Below are 22,009 nucleotides of genomic sequence, written 5' to 3' on the forward strand. Positions count from 1 at the left end.
TGCCAGTGTAATAATGGATTAAAAACTGGATTTACCAGGGATTTCAAAGCTTTTGAAATACCTCCCGAGAGTTTATTAAATAAAGTAATCCTCATGGGAGGGTTAAAATTCTGTTTGGGATTTGAAGGCTACTGAAGATAGAAAATAGTCAAATGTGGCAGAAGGTTTACAAAGGATTGCCCAAATGACTTTCCTAATAGCATATTAAACTGCATTCTGTAAGAGGAAGCGAACAATTAAATAAGTAGCATGGCACTGACTGCAAAATTTGTTGAGAACTGTGAGGAACTTGAGCTGAAGGAAGAGCTGGCATACTTGGGTGTTTAGAGGCTCTGAGGATTTCTCAGCAAAGTTATGAACTATTTACGTCACATTCTGAACATCTCTGTTTGTGTACATTTAACCCTTCTGTCACTTCTAGCTCCATGTGTTTAACCAAAGTGCCAGGACTTGGTGCAGTGTTTGTTATGTGGTTGCTAAATAATGCTCTTCATTTAAGCGGGGTCCCGGTGGCATCAATTCATGGCTACATTAACCAGTTATTTTGGTGTGGCTGGTACAACATTTGAGTTACCTTCTGGGGATAAAGGTGGATTTAGGTTATGTCAAAGAACTTAGCAGGTAAAATATTGGAAGTTTTCACCCAAAAAGTGGTATAAACTCAGTCTGTATCACCTGCGGAGCTTGGAATGGGTGTTGCACAGCCATGTTTCTCAGCAGGGAAGAGCATGGCCAGAAAATGTGATTCAGTTAATGCTTTTAATTTCTAATCAAAATCTAACATTGTGTGTATAACGCTATTAGGTTCTAAATGAACTGCAGTCCACAGGGCATAAATGTATACACACTTTTGGGCAATTTAGTAAAAATAAATAAATTCACACAGGCGTCCAACTGGGCTCCAAAAACCACATGTGAATAATAGCCTCTGTGGATGTTAATAATCTTGTTGCTGCTTACTATCAAAAAGACCATGAAGTGAGTCATGATCAACTATTGCAAACTATGCACATTGAGTGTGCTGAGCGTACTTGTTTGACTAAAGCACAGGGATGTGTCCTGTGGCTCAAAGGCAGCTTCTTTTAAGCTACTCAAAGAAAAGCTTTGTTATTGAGTACAGCTGTCAAGTTGAGTAAAAATGTTTGTCAATATTCAGTAACTATTGGGCTTTTACTTAGGCTTCTGTGTAGTGATTGATCCAGTTCAGTAATCGTTAATTGCAACTGCATGGTTTGGGACTTTTTATGAGCACAAATATTGCCTTGTGTTCTGAGCCAGCCACCTATTCATCCTGTTACTGAGAAATGTCTTCTGCTTGGATTAAACTAGTATTTTATTGTGGAGAGTTTAAACCTTCTCTGAATGGTAGTGTTAGTCAAGGCAGTATTTCATTTTCTCTTCCTGAGGCATAAATAATGTTCAGCTAGAAAATGACCACCCTAAGAGGATAACATGCTTGGAAATGAGGATGGTGACTCTTCTGCTTAGGTTGCTGTAATTGTACCAGGGGTTATGATAGGCAAACAAACATTGCCTGTTTAAAAGAAAAAATCTGGTTTAATTTAGTTCCCATGGGAATGAGCAAATCACAGTGATCACAGCTGGTAAAGGTGTGGGCTGAAATGACTGAGGCTCCTTTTTGCTGTGCCAATACGCCTCCACAGTGGCCTGCATGAACCTCTGCTTTTGCAGTTTAGAGCTGCTCCTTTTGAGAAATTCTTGCTCTGCCATACAGTGTGGTGACTTGTGAGATGGGCTTCATTATTTTCTGAATTCTCTCTGCCAAACTCCATCGTTGGCTGCACTGCAGTAAACCCAGAATAGCATCACTGACTTAACAGCAATTAACACTTTCTGTTAAAACCAAGCTCCGTGAAGTTGGGAGTTTGTTACAAAAATAACTCACCAGCCAACCTTTGTCATATTCTGAGTTGAGAGTTGTGGTGCTGATCTCTTAAGTGTGTAAATAAGTGACCATATGGTCAGAACTCTGTTACGTAAAAACAAACTCCTTAAGAAACAATTCCTCTTCAGACATTGTTTGCTGCAGTTGCCTTTTGGCATTGCATTTAATATGTGTTTTCTGTCACAAATACAGACGGTAATAATCTCTCCGCGGTTGCCTGGTGAATGTTACATAGACAGACATATGGAAGTTTTACACAAGTTGCAGAGGCCGTAAAAGTTGGCCAGCAATGGAGCTGCATGCCTGCTAATGAGGTATTTGGTTCTGGCTGGCGTACAACACACTTCTTATGCTTTGGAATGACATAATAAATTATTTAGCCATTTGTCTTTAATGATTAAGCAAAGATAGAATCCAGTGTATTGAAAATAAGACTGTGCTTGGATTACTTGGAATCTAGTACCTTCTAATAGACTAATAGTTTTGCTAAAATACTTCTGGTAGCCCTCATGCCAACTCCAAAGGTTATTCCAAAGTTCCTTTTGGAAAATACACAAGTGTTGAGGTCCAACTTGCATGGCCATTTAGAATTTTTATGAATTGCAACAGCAAGAAAGCCAGGAGTCTATGAACATGTGCTCCAGATGGCTGTCTTATGGGGCACTGGAAACAGGCAGTGGGTTTTGTCTGATGCAGAGTTAGGTGCTGTGGAGCATCTGAGAACCTTGAGCTCCAGCAGCAGGGTAAGTGTCTGGTGGTGTTCCATCTCAGTGGCCTTAGATGAGTGAAAGTAAAGTAAACTAAACCAAGCCGTTCTGTGAACCTTGAGCCATCCATCCGCGCACCTCTCAAATGAGGCTGCATCTAACAGATGTCTGCTGCATACTTGAAGAATGAGGCATAATGGAGTTTGCAGTCATCTTTTAGAACGTGTGTAGAGGAGAGAAAAAATGTGTTCAGAAGCAAACCAGAAATGAGAAACACTGTAAATACAAAGTAAAAGTAGAGAATAAAAGTGTATTCTAAAGAGGGGCTGTTGTTTTTGAATGATTTTGACTGGTCTGACATTGTATCTGAACAGTGCAGGATAGTTGCTCTGTGCGGGTAGTTACAAGTTGTTATATCATGTCTGTTGGCCGTTACTTGTATATGAAACATTCAGACAAAACAGCTTTCAAAGCCAGAAAGAAATTATGTTCCTGGTTTAGTGCATACTGTGTCTGTTCAAGCGTATCAAAGCCTGTTGCCATTGGCTGTCCCAGTCCAGAGGGGCAGCAGAGCTTCCCTTTGCCTTGCTGCCCTTCCTCCAATAAGAGCTGATGTAGCATTAGCTGTAATGTACTCATTTAATTCTTTAATGACTTGTAATCAACAACTGAAAACATGCTTTCCTTGAGCCTTGGTTGGAGAGACCTTTATTTTTAGCCATTGAGTTGTAATGAGATGGGGAATTTTATTTTTAAAGTAAGTTCCATATTTGTAAGCAAAGCTATGAGGTGCACGTTCTAAACAGCAATTACTTGTTCAGAAAAATCTGTACTGACTGCTACCTCTGAACTCATTTGTTGTTGGCATTTCCTCACGAGAGCGTTCTTTAGCATCTGTCTGTAAATTATGCTCATTACACAAGCATTTGCATGCCTGGAACCTAAATAAATGGTCAGTGTGTTTTCAGAGAGTGGGTCCGGGGGTTCTACACTGAAATGCTGCGTTTCCCATGAGTGAGAGAAGCACTTGGCAGCAGCCAGTTGGCCATGGGTTAAATCAGGTGAAGAAGATATTTAGTATTCTGCTGAACTCTGAGCCTTCTTGGAACTACATTTGCAAGAGGCTTTGAGGCTTACTAATGTCCCTACAACTCATTCCTGTGGGCCTCTCTTTCAAGGCTCAGCTGTAATAAAGCTCTTGAGTGCTGAGAACAAGATTTGCAATGTCTTTAAACATAGATATTATGCTGAGTTACGGCTATTCCCTCTATTTTGCTTATTTGCCCATTTAATAACCTATGCCTTATTAAGTGTTTAAATCAGTTCTCTACATTTTACCGAAGTGTTAAGGTAGTAATTGATAGGATGAATAGTAATCAAACTACTGGAACTGAAAATCAACAATAACTCCTCATGGTTTTAGTGTATATTTTCATGCGATTTAAAAAATGATGATGCAAACAAGAGGGTATAATTAAAATCAAAGAGACTTCTGATCTTTTGATTGTAGAGACACGTGTTTATTATTACAAGATTCATTTATCTGATAAACTGGGGTAACTTCATTGCTAATGGATCCTTTTTTTGCAGTACTGCAAAGCAATTCATACTGTATTTATAAATAATGGAATAAGGACAGTCTCAAAGCATGCTACAGCAGTGACCTTAGCAACAATGAATGAAGGCAGTGAATCCATTAAAAAGTTGTTCGCCATTGAGATTTATAGAATAGTTTGTGATTCCACAGCACTGTTTGCTTCTCAGGAACAGGCTGATGGCTGTGACAGTCACTCTTTCAATAAATAAACATTTACAAAACATGGAAAGACAATTCTGAAGATGACTGTGGAGCATTGCGGTACGCAGAGCATTTGTAAGGTACATGTAACACATGAGCGATGGCTTTCATCTGGGGTCTGATACCAAGAATTTTTGCTTTGTAAATTAAAATTTGAGGGAAAGAGGTGATTGGAGCACAGATGTTATTCCAGCAAACACCAGCTGCCGGTGTTCTTCCTCTGGTTGATGATGGAAGCAACTTGCTTGTGAGGCTTGAGTGGTAAGCAATAGCACTGGACAGCATTGTGCACCTTCAAGTGTGAAATTTTATCATGAGTCTTTGTGATAAATCATCCCTATTACAGACCAGGGCTGTTAGATGGCACTGCTTTCAGGATTCATCTGATGGAGGCTTAGATCGAGGTTCTTTGGTTATCAGAGTTGTAGTTAAGTATCACTACTGTGTTTGTGCTCCATACAGATGTTAGTTAACCTCTAAGTGCTGATCTTCCACTGCATCTAGCAGTAGTTTGGGTACAGGTATACCTGCATTGAGTGCATAGCTGCTTGGGACTGCTCTGGGCTGGTGGTGAGGCCACAAAGTCCCTCTGCTAATAAGAGACCCTGCTTCAGAAGGGTCAGTGAGGCGACAGTGCCACAATCTTCACATCCTTTCAATGAGTACAGCAAATATTTGTAGTCGCTGAAGCAATATGTAATCAGTCTTGTTTCCAGAGAAGATTTATCTTATAAAAACCCTCAGCAACATAATTCTTTTCACGACATAAATATCCAGAAGAAAACGTCTTTACAAATAAAGGCTGTCTCTTTAAAAAATATTTTCCTATTATCCAACAGTTTCCCAAGTGAATGAATTGTCCTCATGAATTATATGGGACTGAACTTGCAGTTTATATTCCTGTTTATCTGTGAATCAAGCTCTTTCTTATTCCATGGCAGATTAATTCAGTGTGGCCCACATTTGAGAGATAAAACCCACGGGTCTGATTTTGTCCTAATATTTGAAGAAGGGATAGCAGCTATGAGATACGCCTTGTTTAATTCTGAGTTTGTACAAGCGCTGCTCGCTGTGGTTCATCAGTCAGGAGAAGAGATTTCTGAGCCTTCTTCAGCTGTTATTACATGTAGCTGAGAAGGGTAGGGGTAGAAAAATGAGGAAAGTACAATGGTAACTTTTTGTGAAGAAGAACTGTGAATTTCATGGTTTTAACTTTAAGCAATTATATGGAAATACTTTCTTTCTTTTTTGGTTTTGTAAGATGTGAAGTTACCAGAGCTCTCTTGGTCCTGTAATTCAACTGCAGAAGAAGTGCTATGAAACTACGGAGACCAGAGTCAGGACAAAGCTTCATGTGTTTCCAGGTCAGGGTGTTGTTATGGTCTGGGCTGGTGGTGGTAGCTGTGGAGGTGTGCACTGGTTGGCTGGCAGTAATTGGTGGCATCTCTAGTTTGGTATCAAACTATGGGAACAGTTGATACAGTCAAGGGTAGGACCACCATCCAGAGGGGTAGAGGCAGGCTGGAAGAAATACTGTGAATGTGGACGTAGACTAGTCAGGTAGAGGGCAGCCTGAATATAAGTCATCAGCATGTTCTGACTGCTGATGCCATCCTGGGCTGTATTAACAGGGACCTAGCCAGCAGACAAATAGAAGTGGTCCTTCCTTGCTTGCCACTCATTAGATTGCCTTTAGCCTATTGTGTCCAATTTCGGGTGCCCCAACATCACAGACTCTGATGAAAGGGAGGGAGGAAAGTGAAGGCCACCGAGTGAGTGGTCAGGGCAGGAGCCAGCACCCTGGGACAAGAGGTTGAGGAGTGATGACATTGTTCAGGCTCGGGCAGGAAAGATTTGGGGGGGTCCTGGGAGCAACACCTCAGTGCCTCCAGGATGGGGTAGAGTCATTACTGCACTGAGTGGCTGGAGGGTGAGAGACAAGGGGTATGGGCTGAAATGAGAGGTTATAGGGGTGACAAAAAAACAACCTGAGGGCAGCCAAGTACTGGGGCAGGTTATCCAGAGGGACTGGACCATCTGGGAGGCTTTAGAGAGTCAGTGGGGAGAAGAGATGACCCTGCTCTAAGCACAGAAATGGACTAAATATGATGCCTTAGATATTACCTGAGGCCCCTTCTGACTGAAATTATTTCAGGTTGCTTCATTCCATGCTAACAGGGTCAGGTGTCAGGCCCTTCCTTTTTCAGGGTAGAGTTGTTCTTTGGTAACCAGAAGCACTGTGTCTGAAAAAAAAAAGTGCCTGTGCTGTGATGGAGCTGCTGGAAAAGCAGATTGATGTACTGGGAGAAAGAGTTTGCTGTTTCAAAGAAAGTTCTGTACTTTCTGATTTGGGTTCTCAGGGTTTCCGAAGGCTGTTTTTGCAGTTGAGCATTTTGACAGTTTTCTTTTCAAGTTTACATTCAGTCTTTAATGGTTGCTGTAATTTTACTTTTAAACAGCGCAGTTCTTCAAAGGCAGCAGTGAAAGAGCATCAGCTGAGGTCTGTCTGGTGATCATGAGGGGTTCTCAGTGGCTCATTTCTTCAGCTGTCATTTGTCAGAACACACTCATGTAATCTTAATGAACAATGTGCAAAGCCATTAAAAACTCAATTACGGCTTTCTTTTTTACTGCAGACGTGAGAAAATGCAATCATGAAGTGCTGATGTGTAAACACAATAGCCGCCATCTGCTACAGAGCAGCATTTCAGCTCAAAAAGAGGGTATATGTTGCAGATGCATCAATAATAGGGAGCTTATCAAGGCATCATTATGCACCAAGCAGGGGAAAAATTGAAATTTATGGCCAGCTAGAGAGCTCTTCATGGTTTAATTCCCCAATTTTCGGTGGTATGTTTAATAACTATAAGAGAGTGCCTTTTTATGTTCACTGTCATTTGAATGGATTTTTAAAAATGAATTTATTTACCATCTTTTCTCCATGCTTTTGACTGATCTGAACGCAGCACATTTGGTTTTAGTTATTCAGGAAGGTGGCAAAGCCAGCAAGATATTAACTGATGTAACCTGTTGGTTCAAGAACACTAAATTTAATTGACCTCATATTCAGCTCCTTTAATGAGCATTTACTTCTGTGTCCAATAGAAACAGAACAACCCAACAACTTTCACACAGCAGAGATCATTTCTTCTCTTCAAACTTTCCCATTTCAGTGTCTATTTGATGACATTTGAACTTTCCAGATGGAGGTAAACAAAAACAGCACTCAGTGTTTTTTTCTGCTCTCATTACTGTTCAAAGTCAGTCCAAATCAGAGTTTCTTCAAGGAATCTTTTGTTTTATACACATTCATGCCTGGAGAAATTTAAATAGGTTTTCAGTCATTCATTGATCAATAATTTCTGTTTGTGACACGTTAATGCATTCCCTAGTTCTTTATATGAGTGAGAAATGTGACAAATGGCTTGTTGGTGCCAGACCCGCTTGTACCTCTTTTATTTGCACATACAGGCCTATAAATTCAAAAGAAGTCCCATCAGCTTCAATTCTGCGCTCATGTTAAAGAAGTCTGTCAGGCTCTGAATCGCAATGTGTCAGTTTTTATTACAGCTAATAAGGCAAAACACGCTTGTCCTTAAAAGGCTGTTCTGAACTCTGTTTGTTTGTTTACTTATTGCTGATCTCAGAGCTACTGGTAAGCAATGCGTCCTGCCCAGAAAAGCTTTAGTGGCATGGACAGGTAGTCAGTGCATCCCAGCTGCTGGTCCAGGAGCACACAGAGCAACCTTTGGAAGGTCCTTGAGGGTAGGGGATGGGTTATGCATTCAGGTTCACAGTGCAAGAAGGGAAATGAGAATCACATACAGCTAGGTTTGTTTGGAGGGTAATTTGTGGTAGAGGGTATAAATTATTCACAGCAGTGAGATTTTGTGAGATAGCAACGTTCTTGTACCCACTGTCAGTCATGGCATGGGTGAAGTTTAATAATATCCCCTCCTAAGGGCAGGCTTGGGGTGTTGAGCACCAACTTGACCTGGCAGGAAAAGACCTTCCTGAGGCAGCTGCTATTTGAGGTCTCTGTGGAAGTAAGAGCAGGTAGAGACACCAGATGGCACAGTTAAAGATGGGAGCAGCACCAGTAGTGGAATTTTTTTTTATCTTTTTCACAATCATGTAAAACAGTCTTTCCCCTCAGGACTTTACTGGAGACAGTTATGATCTTAGAGCCTTTTCTCTTGTATTTCTAGGCATGCTATGGGGTGTGGGTTTTTGTTTCTAAGGCATCCAGAAATGAGAACCAAGGCTGTGAATAACATGCAAATGGCAATGATTTTTTTTTTTTTTTTTTTTTTTTTTGGTAAGGCTATTCTTCCCATAACGAAGGCTGATTATTTTATTAAGTGTTTTTTTGCTTGATGGATATTTCACTCACTCACGTTGTGTCAGTCTCTATGTACAGGCTCTATACTCCAGAGTTATTGTACAAAAGGCCATTGTCGTTCTGCAAATAGGGTATGATTCATTTTTGGTGGGTGTCAAAAACTAAAATTGTAATTATTGCTTTGAACTTTTACTAAAAGCTGATGTTTTTCTCCCAGAGGAATGCTCCTTATTTTCATATGTGAATCTGTAAAAGTGAAATCCTCCTTAAGTCTTTCTATCATTGAAACGCCTGCCTGATGTAGTACAGTTCAGGACCCTGTTGTGCTGGGCACTGTATAGCTTCAGAGTAGATCTTTAGGGCAGGGATCCATCTACTATCCAAATAGATAAGGATTTCCAAATAGGGAAAGGATGAGGAAGACACCCAGAAGTGAAATGATGTGTGCTAAGATCTGATCAAAGATGGAACAGAAATGAATGACCTCTTCTTTACTGAATGTTTGCTTTGGCTGTAGCATCACCCCTGTATCTTACCTGTTGGAAACTGTGCTTCCTGGTCATAAATTATCCCAGGTGATACAGTCTGAGCCCAAATCTCAGATTGCCACTATTTTAGTTTATTTGGGTGGATCAGAAGATTACTGCAGCACTCAGTGAGAAACTAACTGACGAAGGGGGTTTTGAGTTTGACTGAGAGCAGGAGTGAATCAACAGAGAATGTTTATCAGTCTCACCTTACAGACTTTGATTATTAGAGAAAAAATTGAAGGCTTGGATTCAGCTTTTCTGTTTCTTGAGCTCTTTACTGTGAATTTGGAATCTCTGGATTGGGGGCCATTGGGATTTTTAACCTATCCAAATGAAAGATCGGATCGCTAGAGAGCACCTTACTGTAGCTTTTTTGCTTGTACCGCCTCATCCCCAGCTGTGCCTGCACTGTGCTCGAATTTTCCAAGGTCTCAGGAGCGTGTGTGATTTCTTGTGAAAGATGCACTTTCTTCTGCATCCGTGCTTTGCAGTCCTTTACAAAATGTATACACATATCACATAAACAGAAACAAACCAACAAACCACCAAAAGCAGTTTTGTGTGAGGAAGTGGCTGGTATCTGGTGGCTTAAAAGAAAATAAAATAGAATATGTATGGCTGTCCACTGGACAAAACTGATCAGAATGTTTATCTGGCTCATCTGAGTGTCTGTCAAACTGCTGTGGCACGGAATTGGGGAAGTCAATAGGTTAGAAGTGAGGCAAGGCTTTTCAAACACAGTGTGCTGTGAACTGCAAGAGGCCAGTAGAGAAATACATTTGTAGCATGACTTGGCAGCTGTAGCAGGACTCTGAATGTCAAGAAGGCTGCATTTGATTAAAAATTATTATGCCTAGCTGCTGACACATAGATTTTTTTTTTCCCCCGGATCTTGGTATTTTCTTCAGCTTTTTCTGCGAGTGTCTGCACACACATAAAGCAGATCCCTTAAACAGAATTGAATCAAATAACTCTCATAATGTTTTTTCTTATTGCTAACATTTGTCACCTTGATGCATCTGTAAAGAGATGAGTTGAGACACAATGTGCTGTAAAATAACTGCTTGATGAATCAAAACATGAGTTCAACATCCAGTGCCATGCTTAATATGATGCAAGCTTCAGGGTTAACAAACTCATAAATTGCCTTAGTATAGATTTCTCTCCTAAAATTCAGCCGGTCCTTCCCTCCTAGAAGTGTAATTGTCCTTGTTGCTGTATTGCTAGTTGAGATGTTGCTCTTGTGCTAACAAGCCTAATTCATCTAGGCTCTGTACACTGGGTTTTCTTAACACCTTGCTGCTTTCCAAAGCTTGTACCACCAAGATACAGTGTTCCCGGGTACAGATTGGCACTAAGGTGGTAGAGACCATGCAGGCAAATGCCAGCTGAGAATGTGATCTTTTATAGCATTCTTTTGTGTTGAATGTGCCTTTGGGAAAGTAGGTATTTGGGGCTGTACGCTGTAGGAGAGCCCTGTGGCTTCTTGGAAGGTAAATATGACTTTGTTTAGGGTGACTCTTTTATTGCAGTGTTATAAAACAATAAAAGCAAAGTTGTATTTATAATTTCTAAGTTATCTAATTAAGGCGGTTATAGCTGGCCATGAATCTATTTGTATTTATACCCTGTAATTTAGATCTCCTTTCTTTTCTGTTACCTAACAACTAGCATAAAATAGCTAGTTTGAGTTCTTAGGAGGAACTGTTTTGTTTGCTGGCTTCTAAAGGAATCATTGACTTTTCTAGGGAATCTGCTTTAACTGAAAGAGCTCAGCAGATGTTTAGTATTCATTCTTTTTTCCCTTGTCTGTGTACAGGCTCCTTCATGATGGTGAACAGCTCTGGACGGGCATCCGGGCAGAAAGCTCACTTACTTTTGCCCACGTTGAAGGAAAATGACACACATTGCATCGATTTCCATTATTACTTGTCCAGCAGAGATCGTTCGAGTCCTGGCTCTCTGAATGTCTACGTGAAAGTGAACGGAGGACCACAGGGCAATCCCATATGGAATGTCTCAGGGGTTGTAACAGAAGGATGGGTGAAGGCAGAGCTTGCCATCAGTACTTTCTGGCCGCATTTTTATCAGGTATGAGTTCACAGTATTTCTCTGTCTGTTTCCATTGAGTGTCTGGCTGGGTGTGAGCTATGAGCTGTTGTTAGCAATAAGTCTTCTGAAAATTAAATACAGCTTTTTTTCCCCGCATTTTTTTTTTTTTTTTTTTGCATCAGATAGAGTTTTCATATGACAGTTTTATAGCAAGAGATGATAGAGACATCTTGACTTAATTCTTCTCACCCTTTTTCTTTACATATGTTCTCAGGTCACAGAGGAAAAGCTGGGCAGGTGAAGTAAATTATTGGAAAGTTAGAACCCACTTATGTATCATGAAATATGCATGTAAACGGACTTGGATTGGCACTTCCCATGCACACAATGGACTCATATACTCCTTGTTAAGCAGTGAAGACATGAGAACTCTTACCTTCTGATTTTTATCGTTTTACATTCAAGGGAAAAAAAACAGTGCCTGGGAGGTAATTGCACCCTACACCTTGCAGGAAAAGGAGAAATACATATTATAGTGTAAGAAAAAAGAGCATGAGTGAGATGGGAATTACAGTAAAAGAAACTATGAAAAGGCATTGAATGCTCTACGGATAGAAAACAGTAGGAAGAAAAGCTTTTTTTTTTTTTTTTTAAATAACTGGGTAGTAGGTCTGTAAAATCTGAGCTAAAGTAGAACACTTTAATGTTCTGCCTCCAAAAAGGAGCCAAGGATTTCAGCAGAATAGATAAGAGCACACTGTACAGGGTGAAGGGGAATATGGGATAAAGAGATGCAAATGCACTGGAAGTGGTGTTTTAAGGGCTGTGCACAACTTGTCACTCGCTCTGAAATCATATTAAAGTGATCGATACTACTTTCATATTAACATCAACCAGAATCTGCTTCGTAGTAGGTGCTGTACAGAGAGAACAGAAATGATCTTTCACCCAGGTAATCAGTGCTTGAAAAACCTGGAAAAGACAGTCTGATCTCAAACTACGAGATCCAACTGTTAGATATACCAATACCAGACTTCCTGAACCTCATTACATCTTTTGCAAGTTTTTTTAGAGGTCAGGTTTGCTTTTCCCGAGGAAGAAAATCCTTTAAATCAAAGAAGAATTTTGCACCGCTGTGCAAAAACGAAGAGCCTAAAGGCAGCAGTGACTGCCTGGGAGTGGTTCCTGCCCAGAAAATGCAAATGTTCTCTCTCTTTTTCTCTCCCTCTCCTGAGCCTCACCTTTATGATGGATAAAGTTCTAATTTCCCTCTGCTAAAGTATGGCTCTTAAAATGTTGTCAGGGATCTGATAGTCTGCTCTGTCCTTGGTCCCTAATTTTGTCCATTGGTTTCTGCAATCTAGTGACTCTCTATGTTTAAGGAAAAAAAGAAAAAAAGAAAGAAAACTTTAAGCTCTCAAAAGTGGGGGGGAAATGCAATCATGGAATTTTATCAAAATTACTGTTGGTTACATCGTAACACTTGTGGCTGAAGGAGTCCAGAGGTGGCATGGTGATAAAAGCTTCTGTGTACCGATGCCTGGGGAACGTCTCATTGACACTCACAATCCAGATTATGCTGTGAGAGTGTTATTTGTCAACTTTAAATCAAAACTGCACGCCCGGAGAACAGTTTGTGCAGAAGAGGCCTGAATGGATATTCTGTATTTCAAAAGTACAAGGTAACACAGGGGGGAAAAAAGTATTTCTCCTAAATAATGAAATCTACGTCAAAAAAAATGTTTATTTTCTTAATACCCAACAATTACACCATCTGTAATTGCTGTGTGCATTGAGAAATCTGAAGCCAACTGCCCAGGATGCAAGGTATTGACAAGTGCCCAGAGCTTTGGAGGTGTGAGTAGCAGCAAACCAGTGCTAGGCCTATTGCCAGAGGGTCGTGGTTTGGGTCTGGCAATTCTGCACAAGGGTTGTATGAGTCACCTACATCCAGAAGCACTCTGCTGAGGTATTGATGTGATGGTGGTAGAGGTTTATCAGCTCTGCCCATGAGTTAGTTGTGCCTGGATTCCCAGTCTGCGAGCGTTTGTAGTGTAGTGAGAAAAATCTATAATAGCTCTAGGAGAAAGGTAAGACGTGTGCTCTTGAATTACTGCATGCCACGAGGATTAACTTAGTCCCAGAATGCACTGAGCACAGCACTACAGTCTGCCAGGAAGGGGTGTTTTGATGTACTGATCCTGTGTACTGTATTGATCCATGCCTGAAGAAGTCTGTCGTACCACGACAGATGAGCCACGCTACATCACTAACACAGACATTGCTGGTAGATAGCAGCAGTGAAATGTGGGTTTGTTTATGGGTAAGGAAACATGAAATGAATCTTGGTATTTGCAGTTCTCAGGAGCATTTAAGAATGTTGAAGAGCCAAACTTTGCATTTGCGAATTATATTAATTTCTGAGAACTTCCAAAAATGTTAAGTATTAAACACTTGTTCTTCAGCCCAGGTGCTTCTGCTCTGCCCACTCTGACAGGGCTGAAGTGGTGCAAAACTGTATAAAAGGGTGAGAACAGTGTGGAAATCTGAACTGAGAAATAAAGAGATCTGAGAGTAGAGTTAAAAAGGTAATAAAATAGCTGTCCAAACAAAGCAGTGTGAATTGAGACCCTCTGCTCTTGTCAGTGATTTTGGCAGCAATGTGAAGATTAAATCCATGGTCTTTTTAGAAGCTGACACAGCTGCTACCGACTCAAGGTTTAGGTTATTTTTTGCTCTATTAAAGACACTGAACTGTGTCACTAATTAACAGAGGTCAGTCCGCTATGTGTTTGTTTTTACCTCAAAGAAGCGGGGAATTATTCTTTCCAAGTTCTTGGCTTTCAGGAAATTGAGGTAGTAATTCAGCAAAGCTTGTAACTTCTCAGCTATAAGATAAGCAAAGTAAAGTTTGGTGGCTATGAAGGCGCAGTTTAATCCTAGTCTGAAGGGAGTCACAGTAATTGCTGTGTGACCTTAGCAGTAAGTGCTGTGTTTATCATGAATGAATTTTCATTTATCAAATAAATTGTCATTTCCATACTGAGGACATGCATTCTATTCCTTGTTTATACAGTCCTTAGAAAGTATTCTTGAACACAGGAAACATTTATTGATGGTTTGATCATCTTCCAGATATTTGCTACCTCCTCTTATCCTTCGGACAACCTATTTTTTGCCCACCTTCATCTGCTGCAGAACTCTGTTTATATTGCTAGCACCTGAGCTTTTCTTACTTTGTTTTTTCCCCTTTATTTCTTTATTCTACCTGTTTTTATCATGGCATTTTTCTAAAGGGCTTATTTCAGGAGTGCTCCCACTTGGAATGCTTTGAACTGAGGGAGTAGATCTTAAGATATCATGGGAATATAAGTAGAAACTAAATTATGGAAGCCCAAATGCAAAGCAAAATGATTAATGGCAACCTGATTATGAAGTACATGCTGCTCCACTTTTGTAGCTTGAGCTGTGGTGGTCGGCATTCAAAAAGCTGAATCTTTTGTTGAGTTACATCTTCCAATGGAGGAGATGAAGAAAAGGCTCAATAGTGACAGGCTAGGAATGCCAAATTTTATTTAAAGTGGGAATAGCAGTGTTGAAGACTGGCTTTTAGTAGTTAACAAACTTAATGGTGTTCCGGTAATGATTTTGATAGTCACGAATTATCCTGCAAAAACAGTGGCTGCTGCAGTAGTAGTAACTGTGCCAGCTGAACACATTAATTAGCTTTGTCCTTGTAAACTTTACAGCATTTAATACTGTTTTTTTCCTGAATTTTATTTTGCTTATTTGGCAATAGTTAATTAGTTTGAATTTTACCAGTCTCCCAGAGTCCCCTTGCCCTGCCCCAAACTCTTTGCACACAGTATTTGTATTGTACTTATAGAACACTTCAAATCAGATGTAATTGCACACATGTGTAATTGGTTTCTTTGCTCTTCCAAATGGAAGCAGTACATAGTTCTCACTAATCCTAATTAATATTGCTCTTTTTGTTATCTGTGTCAAGTTGATTTTCTGTCTTTGACATGTGTCTTCATGCTGTATTGCATAGGTACCCCTTTGTTATTAATGATAAAATGCTTTGAATGTATCAGACATTGGAATAGGAGTGGAATGTGGTGACTGGCCAAATGACTAGTGCAGTTCTTTCTAAGAAAACCTTTTCTTTGTATTTCAGGTGATATTTGAATCTGTCTCTTTGAAAGGACATCCAGGGTACATAGCTGTGGATGAAGTCAGAGTTCTTGCCCATCCATGCAGTGAGTATTCTTTGTTCTTCTAACCGTCTCAATGCGTTAAATACCAGGCTTTGCAGTCTATAATACTGGGCTTGGCAGTCTTAAGTTGTGACTTATCCAATAGTGCCAACTGTAAAATCTCTTCTGTTTTGGTATCCCCCAAAACAACTAAAGACAGCCAGCCTTGTGCAATTAAATAACTTGACAATTTGTGCAAAAGGCAAAGGTGCTCTGATTCGGTCACTTGTGCCAGGATGTTTGTGGAAGTTTCTCATTGTAGAAGAGTCACAAGAACATAAAACTCTGTTTTGTTGTTTCGGAATTGTTCTGCTGTAGGAAAAGATCTAAATGTTTCTGATAATGTCCTGCGTGGTTAACTTAAGGAAATAAGACAAATTGGTTCGATATATAAAGTAGTAAAATAAGAAAAGACATATCCTAAAGGTATCTCTCAAAAGAAAGGTTTTTGATTCTGCATGAGTTATTTAATAAATAAATCTCATTTAGACTTACACAGCAACGAAAACTAATGCAGGTTCATTACACTGTTCAGAAATATTTGTTCTGTTTCTCCTACCTTAGCTGTACTATGCCCAGCTTACATTTTTCCAGCATAGAGAGACATTAAGCCTCTACATTTGTGTGCGCACTTCTTTGGTTTCTCTGTGCATCTACCGAGAGGCTCAAGGACTTTTGTATCCCTACACTGTGTATGGAGCATACAGATTTTTAACAGCTTTCATGTTCATTGATGAGTTTAGACATATCTCTTTAAAATATAGTATTTTTAAAAAGTAATCCATAATAAATTAATGTCTTTTAGTGCTTGAATTATTAATTGTTATGTAGCAGATTAAATTGAATTTATGGGTGATACTTTGGCTTATTATATTTAGGTTTGTTTATAACTTTGATGCTGTAGTATTTCCAGGTGGCCTGATGTCCTTTGGGAAGGTAGCCCACCACCCCCATCAGGTTGGAGCTTTAACAGCCCCTTTCACTGGTTCTTAGTTTCAGTAAATGAGCAGCAGCTCTTCCAAACAAAATTCTGTGGGTGAGGTTCACCCATTTTATTTCAAAGAATAGCAACCATTCGCAATGTGAGGTACATGGCTCTGCTCAAGTTTAACAGGACATTTCTGATAACTGCAGTATGGTTAATTGCAGTTTAACTGAATTATATTTGTATTTACCATGTGCTTGTTCCTCGGGCCTTTGGGTGTATTTACTTCATTAAGAAATACTTACAATCTGTGTTGACCAGATGTTGCTGATAACTGGCAGCCTCCAAACAAATCCCCCAAATGATGTGTATGCATTCCAAAGCATGTTTGGTGGTGACTGATCCCTTTACTGGGAAAGAGGCCACAGAACCAACTGTGAGGCAAAGACAAGAAGGTTATGGGATTAAAAAATATATAGCAACCCCAAATCCTGCTTGGTGAATTATTAAAACTGATGTTTAAAACTCCATCTCCAAGTACATGCAGGTTCCTCTGGAAAATTAAATGCAATCTTGGTGACCCAAAGCTGGAATTACTCAGACTATATCCAGTGCATTTGAAATCAGTTGGCAACCTGCAGTGTGTGCAGGTCCCTACAAGCTATGAGTTCTCTGCAGTCTTTGCAAATACTTCTGTCTGATTCCCAGTGTTGTCTTTGCTGTTCAGTAGTGACACTGTACAGACTTACTTTGCCCCTCGGGTTCATTTTACAATTGTTAAAACTCAAAGCACAGGAATGAGGAAGCTTCTGATTGAGCCTGAATGGCACTTGAAATTATTGGTGTTATGTTTTAGTTTTGAGGCTGGTGTGGCTATATGTGCCTGATTTGGAGCTCACTCATACCTGAACATAGGCAGAAGTCACTCCTAAATAGCCTGCAAGCAGCACATAGTACTTGCTTTGCTGCCTGTCACCCAGAGGTGGTTTACCAGTTGGCTCTGACACGCTGCTCTGACCCCTAGAAAGCACGATAGTACAGAATCCCTGCACTTTGCTTGAGTTGTCAGCAAACTGGGCATATGGAGAATGTGGCACAGGAATTAGATAAAAACCTCTGACGTAGCATGCGGGCAAGGGTTTTCTGTTCATGTGCCTGTAGTAGACAACCATCTATTTGCCAGGCTTCCTGCACACACATGCCTACATCTTCTGAACCTATTTAATTCCAATAGAAAAATGTAGGTTAGTTTGTGCTCTGAAAATATGTAATTCCTTGGCTACTTATATCCAAAAGGTAAAGATGAAGTTGAAAAATGCTGACCCTTACTGTATTAGAAGGCTGTTGTGTGTCCTACTCTGAGAGTATTTGGTTGGTGCACAAACTTCCTTCTGAAGCCCAGCAAGCACAAAGCTAATCAGATGATCTTTTTCTGCTGTCACAAAATATGTTGGTGATATCAGCATTTGGATGTTGGTGGTTTAGTGTTGAACGAATACTGAATTTATTGTCATCAAAAAGCAGATATTGGCGTTATTAACCAGTGCAGCAATCCAACACTTATCAGTAATATCAATGTTTCATTTAATATCAGTGATTTTATATCAGCGGCATTGTTACTCCACAGTTACAGGATGTATTTGATAGTCAATACAATTGAAAGGAGAAAATTCTTTATACAAATTTGTTTTGGCCAGCCACACTTGACAACCTCAATTTCATTTCATTTTGCCCTTGGTAGAGCCACAGTTTCCTAAAGAGAAAAAATGTTCTCAGTTACTCTTAATAGAAGGGAGTAACAAATTGCTTTGGTGACCATGAAAGATCTGTAAGATCCCCTTGCTCTGCACCAAGTAGCTCAGTACTGAGGGACAGCTTTATTTTGCTAAATCTCTTTGTCAGGAGTAGGATGACTTGCTTTGTTCTGATATCTGTGTTGGTGTAACACAATCGCTGCCTTGCTCTACCCTTCCTATTCTTTGCATTTCTTGTTAGGAAAAGCACCTCATTTCTTACGGCTTCAGAATGTGGAGGTTAATGTGGGACAGAATGCGACATTCCAGTGCATTGCCGGGGGGAAGTGGTCCCAGCATGACAAACTCTGGCTTCAGGTAAAGTGATGCAATTTTTTCAAGTAAAATAAATAGACAGAGGACAGCAGGGTGGTGGGGCAAATGTTTATCATCAAAATCCTTTGAGAACTGCCTTGAGTTGTTTCCAGATCAGAATTCAAGATGATAAAATGCAGAACTGTGCTTCAGAAGATGGAAAAAGTGGCCAGCAAAATGTTAGTTCTAAACATACATCTTCAGACCTGTAAGCACTCCTTCATAAAAAAGAAAAGGCAGAACAGGTGCAATAATCCCTCCCTTCTGCTTAATTTTTGGTCTTCTTTCCTTTTGCCCTCCAAAAATATTGTTGACAAAGGCTGAGGGAAGTATGTTGAGATGAAAACATTCCTTAAGGTATGTTATAAAAGGACAAAGCCAGTTTGTACTCATTTTGTTTCTTCCTCCCAGTTTCCGTTGGCTTTTGCTCTGCATTGGCTCTATATTGATAGCAGAATGTTCCTCTGGTTGCTCACTAAATGACCAAAGAGTTCCTTCTCTTTGTGTCTATTTTCATTCTACTGGTTGGACTTCAAAAACTGTGTTGTGCTATTCACGTAGTGACAAACTTAAGTGATTTTCAGTTCTGGAGTTAGAAATGGAGCTTTTAGCAAACTGGAAGGGTGGAGTGCTGTTTGCCAGTGAAGGACAAAGTTATTACTTGTGCCCTTTGGAGTACTTGGCTCTGTGGAGTTCCAGCATTGCCATATTCTATACTAGAGTTCTTCTGGAGACTTTGAAGATAGTTGAGTTGAAAATTGTTTGAAATTGGTAATCACAGCCTGAACCTCTGATTAATCAGCTGAGGCAAATGTTAGGTCAGCTGTGGGAGCACAGGTGAGACTAATTTAGCTGTGGTCCCAGAAGGGGTGGAGCTTGACTCCACCTCCTCTAGACCTCATTTAAGGGCTGACCACCACTGAGGCAGTATCTCTTGGAGATTGCTCCCTGGTGGAGGTTGCTTCAGCATTTCCCAGCGAAGGCATCCATATTAGTGAGTTTTTCCTCATAAATAACCTTCTGAATATCTGTTACCATCTTTGTATCATTCCACCTTGCACTAGTCTAAATACTCAGGCAAGAATCAGTTTACTAATGGTGTAAACAAAAATTAATACCGGGAAAAAGATTATGTTGGTGAGAAATGTGGTTGGCGTTCTGTAAAAATAACAGTCATTCTAACTGTACATTATTAAAGCTGTTATCTTAAAATATACCTTTTAGCCTGAAAATTATTGGCCTATGTTGTACTTTTAGCATTACCAGAAACATATTTTGGCTTATTCTATATCTTCTTTTGAATTATTTCTGTGAAATCTTTCCACGGAAAGATTATATGTGTGTGAAAAAACTTCTGATCTGAAGCACTGTGAACCTTTTTTCCAAAGAGAAGAAGGGATTTGGGAGGAAATCATCATTGGTAGGGGGATCCTGGTTTCCATTCTTTTAAACTGGAGGATTTAATGAAAACAGCCTTGGAAATACTTCCCAAAATTGATTACTGGAAACTGGCACAATGACTCTGTGTTTTCCATTGAGGTTTCTAATAAAATAGACCAACTGAGCAAGTTCAGGTGTTTATGCTGATTTCCAGTTAATTCATCATCTGTCACTTTTCCAGTTGGGAAAATGCTGCATGGCATTGGTGGAGAAAGATTTATTGAGGATTGCTGGACATATAAACATTGCTGTTCATCCAAGCAATGTATTTAAATTGTTCTGGAAACAAAGTTTTTTGCCTGAAAATGACAGGTTTATAAAATCTGTTCACTTATAGTATTTTCACAGGAGTACAAAATGCATTCATTTGTAGTATTTTCATGTCCTGGATAAGCTTCTGGATATACCCAGTACAAATAGTCTTAGCTGTCACTCTCCAGGCTTTTCAGTATACATAACACATCAAACGCACAAAAATATGTCAGAATTTAAGTAGATACAAAAAACTTAAATATATAAGAACATTTAAGCCCACTACTTCATAAAACCCAGAAAGCCTGTAAATTTTTCAGGGACGTTACCAGCTGTCTTTTCCTGAATGAATTGTACTCGTACAAAATCTAACCTAGTGAAGGTCTGAGCAGTTTTAAGAGTAACGAAGAGTGAATAATTTGTGTGCCTTTGTGATGTGAGTTGTTTTCATCTGTCTCCACAGCAGTGGAATGGGAGGGACACAGCATTAATGGTTACTCGAGTCGTCAACCACAGGCGTTTCTCTGCTACCGTCAGCGTTGCTGACACTTCGCAGCGCAGCATCAGCAAATACCGGTGTGTCATTCGCTCAGATGGAGGATCTGGAGTTTCAAATTATGCAGAACTAATAGTGAAAGGTAAGTTGTATTAATACAGCAACTTGGTGTTAGTTGAGCGTTTCCTCCTGTGTCAACTGTGTGTAAAATTTGACGTCCTATTGGGCCTTTCTTTCTTTCAATCCTATTAGATTCAAGTAGGAAAAATGGGTAAAAGTGACATGAATTTCAATCATTTTCTTAAAACAAGTATTTGAATCAAAGCTTTATCTGAATACAGCCTTCTTCATGAGCTCTTGAAGTAATGTATGGTAGCTGTGGATAATTTTAATGCAGTCAGCAGAATAGTTTATCTGTCAGTCAGCTTCATCTGGCTTGCTTTACATTTCATCAGACACAAATAATCCTATGGTAGTGTTGCATGTCAGAAGAGTCTGTTCAAGACTGTTGGGTGCAGGTGATCTGGAATGATTCTGTTGATGTCCTGAAGCACACAGTACAGATATCAGTAGCTCTTAATGGAAGCTGGAGGTTTCAGCTCTCTTATTAACTGTGATTCAGGAGGTGATGCTGTGCCTGACACGTGCAAGGTGGTATTTGCTTAAGAACATCCATGATGCACGGAATGAAATGCTATTTACTGCGCTGCTTTATTAATGTTACCCAAGCTGCACCACAAGGATGCTCACTGTGTCTTAGGAGAACAAACCAGAAGGTGACAGTCTCCCCTTAGACTGCTTTAGTGTCTATTGAAGGCAATACTGATGTGGGTGGAAGGAATCTTCTCAGAGAATATAGTTTTATTGATCAAAACTTTTGTACGTTATGGAGATAGAGGACTGTTGGAGAAATGAGATCACTTTGTTCTACTGTAGTACTTTTTTAGCAACTTTTTCTGTCACTTAGCACTAGCACCTTCACAATGTTTTAAATATCCAATGTTGTAGATGTTCAGGCTACACTGATCATGAAGAGAATGTTCAGATTAGGTGCGAAATGCTTTTAATTCCCACCAAATTATCTACTATCTCACTTGTTAGAGGAGTTAACTTATGATTAAAATGAAATCGAGTTGCCAAAAGCAGCATATTGGTACTGTAAAATTGTTAAGTAGAGGGAAGGCAGTCTTCCAG

The 22,009-nt window shown here is 39.8% G+C and overlaps 1 protein-coding gene across 7 annotated transcripts in view; it reads left to right on the top strand.

The window, feature by feature from the left end:
- LOC146755455 (receptor-type tyrosine-protein phosphatase T-like) overlaps positions 1–21,662 on the top strand; it is a 353,697-nt gene extending 332,035 nt beyond the window's left edge. For 6 of the 7 annotated variants that reach the window (XM_085525430.1, XM_085525431.1, XM_085525429.1 and 3 more), the window contains 4 exons: positions 11,103–11,374; positions 15,516–15,597; positions 18,515–18,630; positions 20,783–21,662. In XM_085525430.1, the coding sequence (XP_085381556.1) occupies positions 11,103–11,374; positions 15,516–15,597; positions 18,515–18,630; positions 20,783–20,971 (659 nt within the window). In that variant the 3' untranslated portion in view covers positions 20,972–21,662. The remainder of the gene's footprint in view (positions 1–11,102; positions 11,375–15,515; positions 15,598–18,514; positions 18,631–20,782) is intronic. The other variant, XM_085525436.1, reaches the window with a different exon arrangement.
- Positions 21,663–22,009: the final 347 nt, after the last annotated feature.

Source organism: Coturnix japonica, chromosome 32, assembly GCF_054131305.1.
Source record: "Coturnix japonica strain WE chromosome 32, WE-NBRP24, whole genome shotgun sequence".
Lineage (NCBI taxonomy): Eukaryota > Metazoa > Chordata > Aves > Galliformes > Phasianidae > Coturnix > Coturnix japonica.